Here is a 15317-nt window from a genome sequence, read left to right as displayed (position 1 = left end):
ATATATATAAATAATATATAGAATAGAAGGATAAAATCACATTAATGATTTTTATCAGGTAGTCAGCATAAAAATAAAAATGGCATTGCATAAGTTGTAAAAATGAAGTCAAACCAAATAGTGATATTTTGAAATCATTTAATAACTACAGTTCAGATTTGCATAATATATATTTTGAAATGTTTTAATTGAGGAAGGTCTTGCACAATGGATGCATTTCCTATTATATATTACACAAACCTGAAATGCATATTAAATGATTTCAAAATATCACTATATGGTTTGATTTCATTATTACAACACACACACGCATATTCCATGGAAATTAGTATTTTACTTGGTAACAGATGTAGGTTGGTGATGGATGAACTACCAAGTGTATGGAAGAAAGAAGCCAAGTAACTGTCCATAATTAAGACTGAAAGACCGAAAGCCTGAACACATCTGAGGAGCCAGATATGTGAATATTTTAGGAAATCATTTGTTTTTGCATATGTGCATACAATATGTATGTATGTGTGTGTGTGATATCTATAACAGTGTGAGTGTGTGTATACATATGCGTCACTGTGTGGGATATGTGTTTGTGTGTCTTACTGTGTATGCATGTGTGTGCTTGCTTTAAATTTCTTCAAATAAATAAATAAAAAGTTTTTTTTCTTACAAAATAACAAAGTTACTTTTCATTTTTTAAAATTTTATTTTCCAATTAAAATGATTGTATTCCAGAAACTTCCACAGTGAATGTATTTAAGAAAACCTTTACTGGAGAAGAATAATCATAAAATAATTTATTTTAAAAAAAAGGGGGAAGTGGAAAGATATTGAGGGCAAGGAAAAAAAAAAGGTGTTAAAACCAGTTTTAACATAGAACCAGTTGTATTGTTGCAGTATATTTAATAGTTGTGCAGTGTGTGTGTTTATGAGTCCAGTGTGTATGTTGGTGCATGCAAAAAACTGCTCGTGTGCACAAATGTTGATGGATGTGTGCTTACATATATTTGAATGTGTTTATGAAGATCATGTTCATATATGCATGCATCTTTTGTGTGTGCATTCATGCATAAGTATACATACATATATGCTTGCTGATGTACAAGTACATATGCATGTATGCCAGTGTGCATGTATCATTGTGCATGCATAACTGAATGACTGAGTCTGTATGTAGGTTTATGAGTGTATGCTTGTGTGATGCTTTCATGTGTATCTGCATGTATGCAAATGAGCAAATGTGTGTATGAGTGTATACGTGCATCCCTGCTCTAATTTCAGTATTGTGTATATGTAAATTTGGGAGTAGGAGAAGAAGATGGGTGAGAAGTGGGCTAGGACATGGAACAATATAGTGTGGGAAGGGAGACATGGTGGTGTGTTAGTTACCATAAGACAGTAGAGTATGGGACATGGTGGTAAATGAAGTACCACCCATGGAAGTGAGTCCATCCTATGAGTACTGAGAACTGCAGTTCTGTATGTGTGGTTTCATCAATAAAAGGACATTCTCAGCAAGTCTGTACACTTCTGGTTCTGTGTTCTTGTTGCAGACCAGCTCAAACAAGATATCAAAACCCTTCTCTCTGTGTAACATCGGGCAGTAACGGTCTCCTGAAAATATATACAGACAATTGTTGTTAATTAAATATAATGCTGATTAAGATTTTATAACAAGTAACACTAATCAGGATTTTTAACCTAGGTCAAAAATTGTATTGACATGAGGAAGATATAACTACTACAAGAAATATTTAGTCCTTCACCATCTACCACAACTTTTAATGGTTTCCAGTTTATGTACTAGACCTAAAATTTTGGAAGATCATTATTATTTACTAGGTCATCAAGTATGAAATTTGTAGAAAAGAAAAACAGTTTGCTAATGTTTTATAAATACAATAGTTTTATTCATTAAAGTATGCATCCATATTTTCAATACACTTTTGCCATATCAGCAGTAGCTTGTCTAGCTTGTAACTGTAAAAGCCTGGCAATCTAGAGTCAATAAAATTTTGGAAGGCCTGCTTTACAGCATCATTGGAATAAAATTTTTTCCTTATCAAAAAATTATCCAAATTCTGGAAGAAGTGGTAGTCAGTGGGGGCAAAATCAGGTGAGTATGGTGGATGATGGAGAACTTCCAACTCCAACTTCTGTAGTTTCGCCATGTCATTTTTGTGATGTGTGGTCTGGCGTTGTCTTGCAATAAAATAAGAGTGGATCTGTCGACGAATCTAGGCTGTTTTTTGTAAGTTTCTGCATCATTTGGTCCAGTTTGCTGCAGTATACTTCGGCTGTGATTGATGAGCTAGGTTTAATGAAATCATAATGGATCACACCTGTGCCAGACCACCATCAGCTTCTTTTGATGAATTTTGCTTTTTGGACTGTGTTTTGGAAGCTCGTCTTTGTTCAACCATTGTGCTGAACGTTTACAGTTGTTTGTTGTATTGGATCCATTTCTCCTCACATGATTCATTTTTGTGATGAGAAAGTAGCATAATGCAGGCTTCCAAATGTTGCTGTTTCTGATTTTCATTGAGTTCATGTGGAACTTATCCAACTTCTTCCCATTACCGATTTGAACTAGGTGAGTCAATATTGTTTACATACTAACACCAAACAACAATAATAATTTACGGGCACTTTGAGATGGATCTGACTTGATGGTGGCTTTCAGTTCATCATTATCCACCTTTGTTTCTGGTCGACTGCGTTGCTCATTTGTGAGGTCAAAGTTACCAGAACAAGATTTTGCAAACCAATTTGATACTCTCTTCTGAGTAATAACATGAGAATGAAATATTCCATTAATATTCTGAGTTGTCTGTGAGGCTGTATTTCCAAGAAAGATCTCATATTTCAAAACTGTATGAATTTCCGACTTATTCATCTCTAAACAAAAATAGCGAAAAACGATTTATAAATACTTTATAAAGTGCAAAATGAGTTAGAATAAAGAAATAGATGTCAGCTTTCTAGCAAAAAATAAAGATTGTCAAAATATAATAATGACACAAATTGAGCAGTTGTCATACTTCAAATTTCACACTTGATGACCTAATAACATTTATATGCTATGCTGGCATGGGTAAGACAATTTGATAAGAAGTGACAAGTTTTAAGATTACATTGTATTCTATTCTCTACTTTGGCATGGTTTCTATAACTGGATATCCTTTCTAATGTCAACCACTTTACGGTGTGTACTAGGTACTTTTTACATGGCACCAGCACTAATGAGGTCACCATGTAGCTTTCAAGACTAAGATCCCCTTTAACTAAGAAGGGCTACAGTAGAGAGCAAGGTGGCCTTTTGATAGAAATGCAAAGTTAAAATATGAGAGAAGGAGCCACAGTAAGTTTCTTGCTGTAGAAGAATTACATGGTTACTCACATTATAGAAGAGAGGGTAGGAGTAACTGAGGTGAAGATGGAAAGAGGTAAAATTAATGATGATGAGGTGGCTGAGTGAACCCTCAAGATATGAAGTGAACAGAAGTGTTTGGGGACTAGACAGCAGGGAGTATGGGTGAATAGAGTTGTGTAGGAAGAATGAGATAAATATTTGGGTGGTACTTCTCTGTTTCACACAAAAAAAAAACACACAAAACGGCACACCCAGAATGTTAAGCATATTGTTTAGTGGTTGGTCAATTCTGTCAATCTTTCAGTCATAGTAATAATTTCTAACATAGGTACATGACCGGGAATTTTGTAGGGAGAGAACAGTTGATTATACTGCACTCAGTACTGGAGTTGTCCTTTATTTCATGGAAAAATGAAAAACAAAGTTGATCTCAGCAGAATTTGAACTCAGAACATAACAAGCTGGAACTCATAACATAAGGTATTTTGTGTAAGAAGCTGATGATTCTACCAATCCGCTGCTGTGTTTGTAGTAGTAGCAGCAGTACTAGGAGTTGTGCTTGAAATTATCTGCCACTGGGTGATGCTCATTAACAATGATGTTATTCAAGTGAAACAACACTGACAACTGCCACCACCACCATCATTACCATCAATAGAACTGAACATACATATTTACAACATAAGACCTTCAATTATTGACTAACTTATAAATCCCACCAGCTTCCCTGCCTGAAGTGGTTGAAATACCCTAATCTAACCATCTGTTACTCTCCTCTCACACTCATGCAAACTTATCCATCCACTCTTCCAAATGCTCTGTCCCTATTAACTCTTTTTCTTACCTTCTTATACCTTGAAGAATATGCCCTGACATCCTGTCACCACAATCTTTGTCTCTCCAGCAATTTTCACCCATCCTTATAGCTATGTATCTCTTCTATAGTAAGACACTTGTGCCTGTCCCTCTACCATACTTTAGTCTCTGAACACTTGGCATTAAGTCACCTATCTCTCTACTGCCAACCCACTCAGTTGAAGAGGGTTTTTCTATCATATGAGTTATTTGGTGACATCACTGGTGTCAGTGCCATAAAAATGCACCCAGTACACTCTAAAACGTGGATGAAGGGCATCCAGCTGTAGGAACCATGCTAAAGCAGATATTGGAACTTGACACTGTCTTCCAACTTGTTCTCATAATGATGGTAATAATTTATGGGGGCTTCTTTATCTTACATTTTTCAGTTGAAATTCTGCTGCATGTTTAACTTACAAAGGAGTGGGACAACAAAGGACTCATTATGTATCAATTGTTAACTAAGCTGGAAAGCAACCAAATCACCTTCACATTTGTGCCCTACCATCTTGCAAAGGAAAGACACATCAGATCATCATCATCATCATTTAGCATCTGTTTTGCATGCTGGCATGGGTTAGACAGTTTGACTGGGATTAGTAAGCCAGAGAGCTGTACTAGGCTCCAGTCAAATTTAGCTTGGTTCCTATGGCTGGATGCACTTCCTAACACCAACCACTCCAAGAGAGTATATGGGCGCCTTTCATGTGTCACTGGCATGAGTGCCTCTTATGTGTTACCAACATGGGTACCTTTTACGTGTCACTGGCATTGGCCACAACTACAATTTCATTTGGCTTCACATGTCTTCTCAAAGCACAGCAAATCACCAAAGGTTTCAATCACTTGTCATCACCTCCGCGAGATTCAACATCCAATGGTCATGCTTCACCACCTCGTCCCATGTCCTCTTGGGTCTATCTCTTCTACAGGTTCTCTCCACAGTTAATATAATCAAACATTATTGGTGACCCATCTTCTTTGCTGGTTAAAAACATTTGAATTCTTGTGTTGTTTCTGGTTCCTTGAACATAGTTCTTGATCACAGCAGACTAAACAACAGTCACAACAGAGAAAGAAGTGGATACTATCAACTTTTCTTACTTTAGATTCCAAGATAGAAAGTTTTAAATGGTGCCTTAGTGGTGCAGTATCATGATCTTTTATTTTGTTGGCAACAAAGTTACAAATCAGCTGGAACACAGACAAACAGATCACTGGGCTACAATATGCTGATGGTGGCTGTGCTCTGATGACTGCACACACTCCAGAAGCTCTACAAGTCAGCTATTGCAACATTAGAAGGAATGATTTTGACAGTCAACTTTTAGAAAAACAAGGTCAGGTGTCAATGGCATACACTACCACCCTCTTTCTCTCTACCTCATATCCTCAGTATAACAACAACAACTAACCACATCTTCCTAATTCAAGTATCTAGGTTGTGTCATTTCCAATAACTGCATATGGGATGTGTAAATTACAAACCACCTTATACAAGCCTTTTGGAAGAGAGAGTCTTTCTAAAAAAACCACCTCAGAGTCCATACTAATGCCCTCATCTATCAGCTAATCTACAAATCTTTGTTGTATCAGTACCAGACAGGGACCTCAAACAACAATACCACTCTGAAGGTCTTTAACATTTTCCTAGCACAGAGAAATCCTTCACCAAACCAGCAGCAGAATTCATATGATGCAAGCATAAACTGAAATGGTTTGGAAAGACCAGTAGGATCCTCCACAGTCAGCTACACAATGGTCAATCCATAGCTGGAGGAACAAAGAAAGGGTTAAAAAACTAGTTGATGAAGCATCTTGAAGAAGAGCAAGATCAACTCTTAAACAAGTGGAAAACATCATTACTTGCTACGCTCTTTGGTGACATCACTGTTGGGAAGGGATTGAAAATATGGAGTAGAAACACAAGCAGCACTATTGGAAGTGAGAAAAGATGTGTATATGCAGGATTATAAATGACCTGCCCCAATAAACATTTAGTTATCTGAAGCTGTACAAAAACAAGTGGAACATAATCATCAAATGCTCCATAAATGAAGAAGGTGGCCAGCATTGAATTTGATGTACAACTATAAGAAAGTGTGCTTGTATGCAACTACAGACATCAGCACTTTGTACTTGACCTACAGAGGATGTTCTTTTAAGTAGCTAAGCAGCATGTAGAGTTCATTATTCAATGATTAATGGAATACTACTCAAACTGTTGTATAAAACTGTGGGAACACTGTGTTTGATAGTGTGAGAAAAAATGAGAAACAGTCCTTACCATTTTTTGTGCAGACATGCTGTATTGCCCAGCATGCCCAAAGCTGAACAGGAGGAGCTTCATAACATTGCAACAAAGGAAAGAATGGTTTGAAACATCTAAAATAGTAAAACAAACATAATGATAACAATGTAATAATAATATGATATAACAATACCATAATAATAACAATATCATAAAAGATTTATTTTTAAAAAAAGGCTTTAGAACTTTAAATTTCAAATTGATAAAACATATTTTTGAAATTTATATGGAGTAAAGGGATTATTTTTAAAATTAAAATACAGACTAAAATAGAAAAAAAAATTCAAATTAATAATAATAGATTTTCTTCTATTTTTTCATTAGTGCAATTTGAATTAAAATTTCACTGTCTCAGATTTTTGGATGATCAATGTTAGAAAGGTAGGTTTGCTGAAATTATTGAAATGCTTTAGTGGAGAAATGTAGAAGTTTGCTGTGTGCAAGAAATACAATGGTGAGGACTCAGCTAGACTGCTTATGGGTTAGGAACATAGATATAAATTCTTTTGGATAGGAAGTAGTGATGGGGTAGACAGTATAGGTATACTTCGGGCAGAGAAGTTGGTAGATAAGGTGACTGAGGTAGTCAGGGTATGTGACAAGATTACCCGTTGCCAATATACATCAGTGAAAGACATGCAGGCCAGGAACGACATGGTTGTGAAGCAAACGTTCTAACTACAAAGTTGTACTTGTATCACAAGAATTTCTGCCATTTTGTAAAGAAAAGGAAAAACAAGTGGCAAATATAAACTTTATTCACCTGTATGCAACCATTTCCCCTTGTGGCTGCTCCCATTTTAGGACAACATCTTTCTGAAATAGAAAACAACAAAGAGACAATTAGAATTGTCACAATGGTGACTTTACAGCAAATGTACTTTTGTGATAAACACTGATAAAGTTCAAAAGTCACCTTTTTTGTTTGGAATCCATAATAAATATGAAAAAACTTTCTTTTTCTAAATGCACTGTAAAACTAAAGTTAGGTTTTCTTACATATGAGGCAACTTTACCCCTAATTTTTAGTAGCCTGTGTTCATAAAAATCTCATTTTGTGTAATTGATTTTCCTGTAATAAAAATAGATTCATATTGAATGTATAATAAATATAATTATTAATTACTCTATTATTTAAAGCAATTAAACTTTCGTGCACATATTAATTTGTTTTGTGTGTCTACACAGTCATCTGACTAAGAAGTAGGACCCAAATTTCCTTCAAAATACACCTAAGTATTTTTTAAAAAGCTTAAAAAAAAGAAGTGCTGTGATATTCACTTATTGATGGGGTTTATTATTCCTTTACCAATTGAAACATTGAGGATAGGGAGAGAATTAATGAGGGGACAGAAAAAAAAGAAGAGGAGGAGGAGGGGGAGCCATCACTGCCATCATCATCATCATCATCATTATCATCATCATTATCATGGCGATGATGCTAGCAGTATTGGATGGTTTGACAGGATCTGATGATCCCAAGGAATGCATCCTGCTCTAATTGTCTATTTGGCATGGTTTCTATAGTTGAATGCCCTTCCTAATGCCAACCACTTTACAACTTTCTAATGTATACTAGGTGTATTTTTTTTGCCACCAGCACTAGTCAAGTTGCTGTGAAGCTTGCAAGAATGGTGTGGGTGAACTTAATGCTAAGGGAATACAGAGTAGAGAGAGGTAAAGTATGAAAAAAAAAGGGCCAGATTAGAACAGGTTTCTTGCATAAGAGGAGCTACATGACTACTCACATTTTAGAAGAGAGTGGGGGAAGTTGGAAAGTGATATAAGTGGTGATGTGTCAGATTGGACCATAAAGGTATGACGTGGGTAGAAAGGAGCAGGGGAACAGGGGATGTCTTACTCTCTCTCACACACACACACACACACACACACATATCATCATTTGATGCCCATGTTCCATACTGGCATGGGTTGGATTGTTTTCCAAGATTCGATAGGTCCAAGGACTGTATTCTGCTCCAGTATCTGCCTTGGCATGGTTTCTACAACAAGCTTTTCCTAATGTCAACCACTTTACAGTGTGTACAGGGTACTTTTCTCCTACTGCTTACTGCACTAGTGAGGTTGCTCACAAGACTGTAAAACCCAAGGAGGGGATAGGGTAGGGCAGAGCAGAGCAGTTTCTTGTCAAAGAGCTATTTGGTAAGCCACATTTGAGAAAGAGAGAGAGGAGGAGAGAGGGAGAGAGAGAGAGAGAGAGAGTGGTCAGTAGTATCTTTGAAGGAATAAATATTGGTGATAAGGTGTCTAGATGGCACTTCAAGATGAGAAAGGAGTGGGGACAGAGAAACTAGAAGTGTGAATGGGTGGGGGCAAGAAATAAGGGAAATCAGAGAAGGGGTAAGCAAGATCTCTAAGGAACTGGTAGGATTGAAAGCTGGATGTAGTGGATAATGGATACAGGGGTGATGGATAGCCAGTGTTGCACATGTTGAGAAAGGTAGAGGGATGCAGCAACCAGATAGTAATGATGAAACAGTTAACAAGGGATGACAAGAGAGAGATGACATGTGGTTGGATAGGCTGCAGAAGACAAGGAGAGAGAGAGAGGTAGGCATATTGCATGAGAGATAATTTGGTGATCTAGTGGGGAAGCAAAATGGTTCCAGGTAGCAAGAAAGAAAAAGCGGTATTAAGAATAGGGGAGAGAGCTGCAATAGGAGCGATAGGGTGGAGGCAATATGAGCAAAAGATTGAGTGAGGCACTATATAATTTGCTCTTCATTTTGAAGGAAAAGAACCTTTGTTGCCAGCATTGGCAGTAGTTTCTTGAACCTTTTCCAACCCATTCTTAACTTGGCTGCTATACTTTCAAAGCAACCATATTCCCAGGTAATAATTTTTCCTACGTAATGAAAGTTATCAACTACTTCTAGTGAACCATCCAGGCAATCAAAGGAGTCTATTTCTGATGTGTTCATAGTATGTATTGCTCCAGAGTATCTATCACATATGAAGCTTAGGTTCTCTGCTAGTCTGCTCACAATTCCACTACATCTCTTGTGTGTCCACAACTTATATTGAATACAGTGTATGGAGTTCATACCAATTCCTTTTAAGCAAATTGAGTGAGGCTGTTTACCTGAAGGTACAAGGGTCCTGTTTCCTTTCCTACTTACTAAAACCTTTGTTTTTGCTAAGTTTACCATAAAACCTGTCAATTCTAGGTTTAGCTTCCACAGCCAGAATTTCCTCTCAAATCTCCCTATAGATTCAGCTATGAGAATTAGATCAGTAGTATATAAGAGTTACCATGCCTTAAACTCCTCTGTAATGGTCTTTAGGAGTATGGTGAAGGGGACAGACACTTGATGGACTCTACCCCTCATGCTAAATTCATCACTGAAATCATTGTTGATTCTCAATTCGCTTACTGTGAGTTTTTACATAGCTTGTACAGCTCTCACAAGCCATTTGTCAACACCTCATTTCCTAAGTGACCACCTGATTTCTGTATGTGGTACCTTGTCAAATGCCTTCTACAATTCAATGAAAGCTAAAAATAATGGTCTACTCTTAGCCAAGTATTTCTTCTGCAGTTGTCTTGCTAGGAAGACAGCATCCATGGTATCTCTTCATCTCAACTAGATTTATTCTGTCATGAATCAATGGTGCTATGACTCTTTGTAACCTTCATAACTTGATCCAGTAATTTGGTTCTTCTGTAACTGTTTTTCTCTAAGGCACCCCCTTTGCCTTTCTAGCAGTTTAGGATGATACTGCTACACCAGTCATGGGGTATGACTCCTAGTATGCTGCTGTCAACTTGAGTTGGTCTCTCAATAGGGTCAGCACATAGTAACACCTCTTTATCCCACACATTCTCCACATTCAACAACTTCTCATTATAGCACTTCCATACCACTTTCTTATCTTCCATATCAATGCCAAATATGGCCTTCATCATTCTGAATACACTTCTCAGTTCTCACTCAGACACTGTCATATGATCCTGAACACTTCACGTCTCTGATCAACACATTGCAAGACTCTCCCTCTCTGCCTCATCCTTAGCCAAATAAACCTGTTGCATAACTGCTTTTCTAGCCATCTGTTAATGCTTCCTATTACCACTTTCCTTCCCAGTTTTCCATGCCTGTGTCTTAGCCTTCACTACTATATCAACTCTGTTGTTCTGCCATGCTACTTTCAGTTGGGTCAGGACTTTTATCCTGCTACATGTCTGTTCTGTGGTCCTGAGCAATTTATTTCATAGAAATTTCCAATTTTCATATATGCTAGCGTTATCTAAATTTACCCCAGAATTTCTCTAAATCTGTTATCAATTGTGGGATTTTTATGTTTAGATTGTCATTCTGTCTCTGAACTTACCAGCCACTAATCTGTGTTGTGCTGTACATTCTTCACTAGAAAAAGGTTTTGGCATTTACAATAGCTCTTTTGTCTTTTTGTTTTTGGAGAGAACATAATCTATCGAACTTGTGTGTACACCAAATTTGTAGCTGATGAGATGGTTGGTTAGTTTCCTAAAGCATGTGTTGCAAATTGTTAGAACCATTGCATCACAAAATTCCAGGAGTCTTACACCCTCTTCATTTTTCTCACTGCATCCATAGCCTCCATGTGTGTTGTGGAAGCCATTGGCATGCTGGCCAATCTGACTGTTGAAGTCACCAGCCATGATAAAGAAATCATTCTCAATTGTTGTTGAGGTAATTTTCAGAAGGGTGTCATAGAAGTAATCATACTGTAGTCCCTTCTGTGGGGCATATGCTAAAATAACAGTTGCTGTTGAGTTGCCTATAACTAGTCACATTTTGATTATTCTAACACACTGACAACCTCAGCTACTTTTCCTATTCATGTGTGCAAACCTCCATGCTACACAGCATTGAAACATGGGCCATGACTGCTGAGGACATGATTAGGCTTGAAAGAAATGAAGCTAGTATGATCCACTGGATGTGTAATGTCAGTGTGCATACACGACAGAGTGTAAGCGCCCTGAGAGAAAAGTTGGGCATAAGAAGCATTAAATGTGGTGTGCAAAAGAGACGACTGTGCTGGCATGGTCATGTGTTACGTATGAATTAGGACAGCTGTGTGAGGAAATCCCACTCTCTAGCTGTGGAAGGAACCTGTGGAAGAAGTAGACCCAGGAAGACATGGGATGAGGTGGTGAAGTATGACCTTCGAACATTGGGCCTTACAGAGGCAATGACAGGAGACCAAGACCTTTGGAGATATCCTGTGATTGAGAAGACTCAGCAACTAAAGTGAGATTGCAGCCATGCTTGTCCAGCCCAGTTAAGAGTACCCTTGATGTATCGGGCAATATGATATGCTTGAGAAGGCCTGTTGAGTCAAGTAAAACCAATATCGTAGCTGTGGCCAGTTACCCCTGACTGGCTCCCGTGCTAGTGGCACGTAAAAAGCACCATCCAAACGTAGTCGATCCCAAAAAAGCACCATCCAAATGTGGCTGATGCTAGTACCCACTGACTGGCTTCCGTGCTGGTGGCACGTAAAAAGCACCATCCGAATGTAGCCAATGCCATTTTGACCTCAAAGATGCACCTCGTTCTGACCGTCCAGTTGAGTTCGATGAAGAGCGATTAAAGCAACTTTTGCACAAAAATTCTTGTCAAATGACAAAGAAACTGGCAGAGAAAATGAAATGCTCCCACACTACTATAGAGAAGCATCTTCACTCGATGGAAAAGGTTCATAAGTATGGAGAATGGGTTCCGCGTGCTTTAAGTGACAACAACGAGCTACAATCTCCGCTGGCTTGCTTGCTTGTCACCGCTCAACTCATGGACACAAGCAATGATTTCTTTACCGAATTGTTACTGGCGACGAAAAATGGTGCCTGTACATCAATATGAAGCAGTGTAAGGAATGGCTTAGCCCTGGTAAACAAGCAACACCGCACGTAAAACAAGATCTTCATCCGTGTAAAACGTTGTGCGTATGGTGGAACTGGGAAGGGATTATCCATTATGAATTGCTTGAATAGAACCAAACGGTCAACCGATTGAATGACTCAACACAGCTATTCAAGAGAAAAGACCTAATTGGCAGCATGGAGCTTTTCTGCTGCATGACAACGCCTGCCCGCATATCGCCAATATGACCAAGGAAGCCATTCAAACGCATGACTGGGAAGTGTTGCCTCACCCGCCATACTCTCCTGATTTGGTACCAATGGATTTCCACCTCTTTCGATCTCTTTCAAATGCGATGCGCAGAGTTTCGTTCAATACTGATGCAGAATTGAGAGCTTGGTTGGATCAATTCTTCAAGTCGAAATCAGGTGATTTGTACCAACAAGGTATCGAAAGTCTTGTTGAACGTTGGGAAGAAATTGTAAATAACAAGGGTGAATACATTACTGATTAATTAGTTGTTACTTTTATTAAGCCTTTTAAAAAATGGCGGGAACTTAGTTGCTAACCCAATACATAAATACATCTACACCTGTGAGGAATAAAGAGGGTTGTGCTGTGGTTTGCCAGTGGCAGTTGGCAGGTTTACACACATTATTAGGTGTATACACATACATATATATATATGTATGTATAGAGTGTAAGCATCTTGAGAGAAAAGTTGGGTATAAGAGGCATCAGATATGGTGTGCAAGAGAGATGACTGTGCATGGACGAGGACAGTTATGTAAAGAAGTGCTGATCTCTAACTGTGGAAGAGGTAGACACAGGAAGACATGGGACAAGGAGGTGAAGCATGATCTTTGAACATTGGGTCTCACAGAGGCAATGACTAATGACCAAGGCCATTGGCAATATGCCATGCTTGAGAAGACCTGTCAAGCCAAGTGAAATCGCAAGTTGTGGCCAATGCCAGTGTCATATAACTGGCACCCATGCTGGTGGCATGTAAAAAGTACCTTTCGAGTGTTGGGCTACATAGAGGCAATGACAAATGACTGAGACCTTTGGCAATATGCCATGCTTGAGTAAAAGATCCATCGAGCCAAATGAAATTGTAGCTGTGGCAGATACTAGTGTCATGCAACTGGCACCTGTGCTGCTGACATATAATAGCACCCTTTACACTCTCAGAGTGGTTGGCATCCAGCAATAGAAACCATGCCAAATCAGACTGGAGTCTGGTGCAGCCCTGGTCAAACCGTTCAACTTATGCCAGCATGGACAACAGCTGTATGATGATGATGATATATAACAGGGCAAAGTTCAGAGAGCTTCTACCTTTGTCGGTAGCTAAGAGTGAAAGGTAGATTGTATGATGCATGTGTACGTGCAGCTATTTTACATGGCAGTAAAACACGGGTTTTGACTACAGAGGACTTGTGAAGGCTTGAAAGAAATGAAACTAGTATGCTTCACTGGATGGGTAATACCAGTGTGCACTAATGACAGAATGTAAATGATTTAAGAGGAACATCAGACGTTGTGTGCAAGAGAGAAGACTGCGCTGATTTGGTCATGTGATGTGTATGGATGAGGACAACTGCAAAAAGAGTTGTGAAGGGAACCTGTGGAAGAAGTAGACCCAAGAAGACACAGGGTGAAGTGAGGAGAAAAGATCTTCAGATGCTGGGCCTCACTGAAGGAATGACAAGGGACCAGGAGTTGTGGTGACTTGCTGTACTTTAGAAGACATATCAAGCCAAGTAAAATTGCTGTCATCCATACATCTTTACAGGTGCCGGTGTCATGTAAAATGCACTCGTGCTGGTGCTGCATAGACACACCTGTACCAGTGGCATATAAAAAGCACCCAGCACACTCTGTAAAGTAGTTGGCATTAGGAAGAGCATCCAGTCATAGAAACCATGTCACAACAGACAATTTGGAGTCTGGACAGCTCCCCAGCCGGCCAGCTCCTGTCAAACCAACCAATCCAGCATGGAAAACGGACATTAAACAATGATGATGATAACATCATCATCATTTAACATCTGCCTTCCATGCTGGCATGATATATATATATATATATATATATATATATATATATATATTATCAATCTTGTTCTTTAGTCAACTAAATTCCTGCTTTTGAAAATATGTAAGCAACTGAAAATAAGAATCCAGAATGATTATTCCACACAGCATGAGACAATGTGACAAAGGTGGATCTTTGAATTGCAGGAACAGTTCAGAGAAAAAGAGAGAGGAGAAGAGAAAATAATTGATCCCTTGTACTGGAATGGTACTTCAGCGACTCCAAATGAATAAAAAAACAAGTTGACTTCATCAGAATTTGAAATCACAACACAGAGCCAGAACAAACACCACAAGGCATTCTATCCAATGCTTTAATGATTCTGCCTCATTCTTTGTACACACATACAGACACACACACATTTGCTCTCTTTTTCTCTCATCATCATTTTACATCAATACAAGCATCAGTTGGGTTGATTTGAACCACTTAACAGAGTATCTAAGTATTTTAACCCATCATGTTTATGTCTCAGGATAGCCACAGCCCAATGACTGATCTTGACACAACTACAGCCCTGTGGCTTGTCCTGACATGAACATGGTTGAACTTGAGATAACTACAGCCCAGTGGCTGGAACTAGCAATGACAACAGCCCAGTAGCTGGTCCTGGCATTGCCACAGCCCAGTGGCTACTCCTAACATGACCACAGCTTCTAGACCAGTGTTTCTCAACCTTTTTACCCTTGCGTAACCCTTAAAATAAATTACATGTCTCAAGGAACCCCTGCACAAAAAAAAAATTATATACCATCTTTCTCATATTTTTTCATCATAGTTCATGTGTAAATATCATTCATATATATATATATA

At 38.5% G+C, this 15317-nt stretch overlaps 1 protein-coding gene across 1 annotated transcript in view; it reads right to left on the bottom strand.

Moving 5' to 3' along the window:
• Positions 1–680: 680 nt before the first annotated feature.
• Positions 681–15317, bottom strand: part of LOC106878735 (protein zyg-11 homolog B) — a 97137-nt gene continuing 82500 nt past the window's right edge. The window contains exons 13-15 of the mRNA XM_052969554.1: positions 7300–7352; positions 6513–6610; positions 681–1608 (exon numbers count right to left, since the gene is read on the bottom strand). Of these exons, the coding sequence (XP_052825514.1) occupies positions 1448–1608; positions 6513–6610; positions 7300–7352 (312 nt within the window). The 3' untranslated portion in view covers positions 681–1447. The remainder of the gene's footprint in view (positions 1609–6512; positions 6611–7299; positions 7353–15317) is intronic.

The sequence above is a fragment of the Octopus bimaculoides genome, chromosome 7 (assembly GCF_001194135.2).
Source record: "Octopus bimaculoides isolate UCB-OBI-ISO-001 chromosome 7, ASM119413v2, whole genome shotgun sequence".
NCBI lineage: Eukaryota > Metazoa > Mollusca > Cephalopoda > Octopoda > Octopodidae > Octopus > Octopus bimaculoides.
Note: the sequence above shows the minus strand (reverse complement) of the source record. Positions and strands in the feature narration are given on the sequence as shown.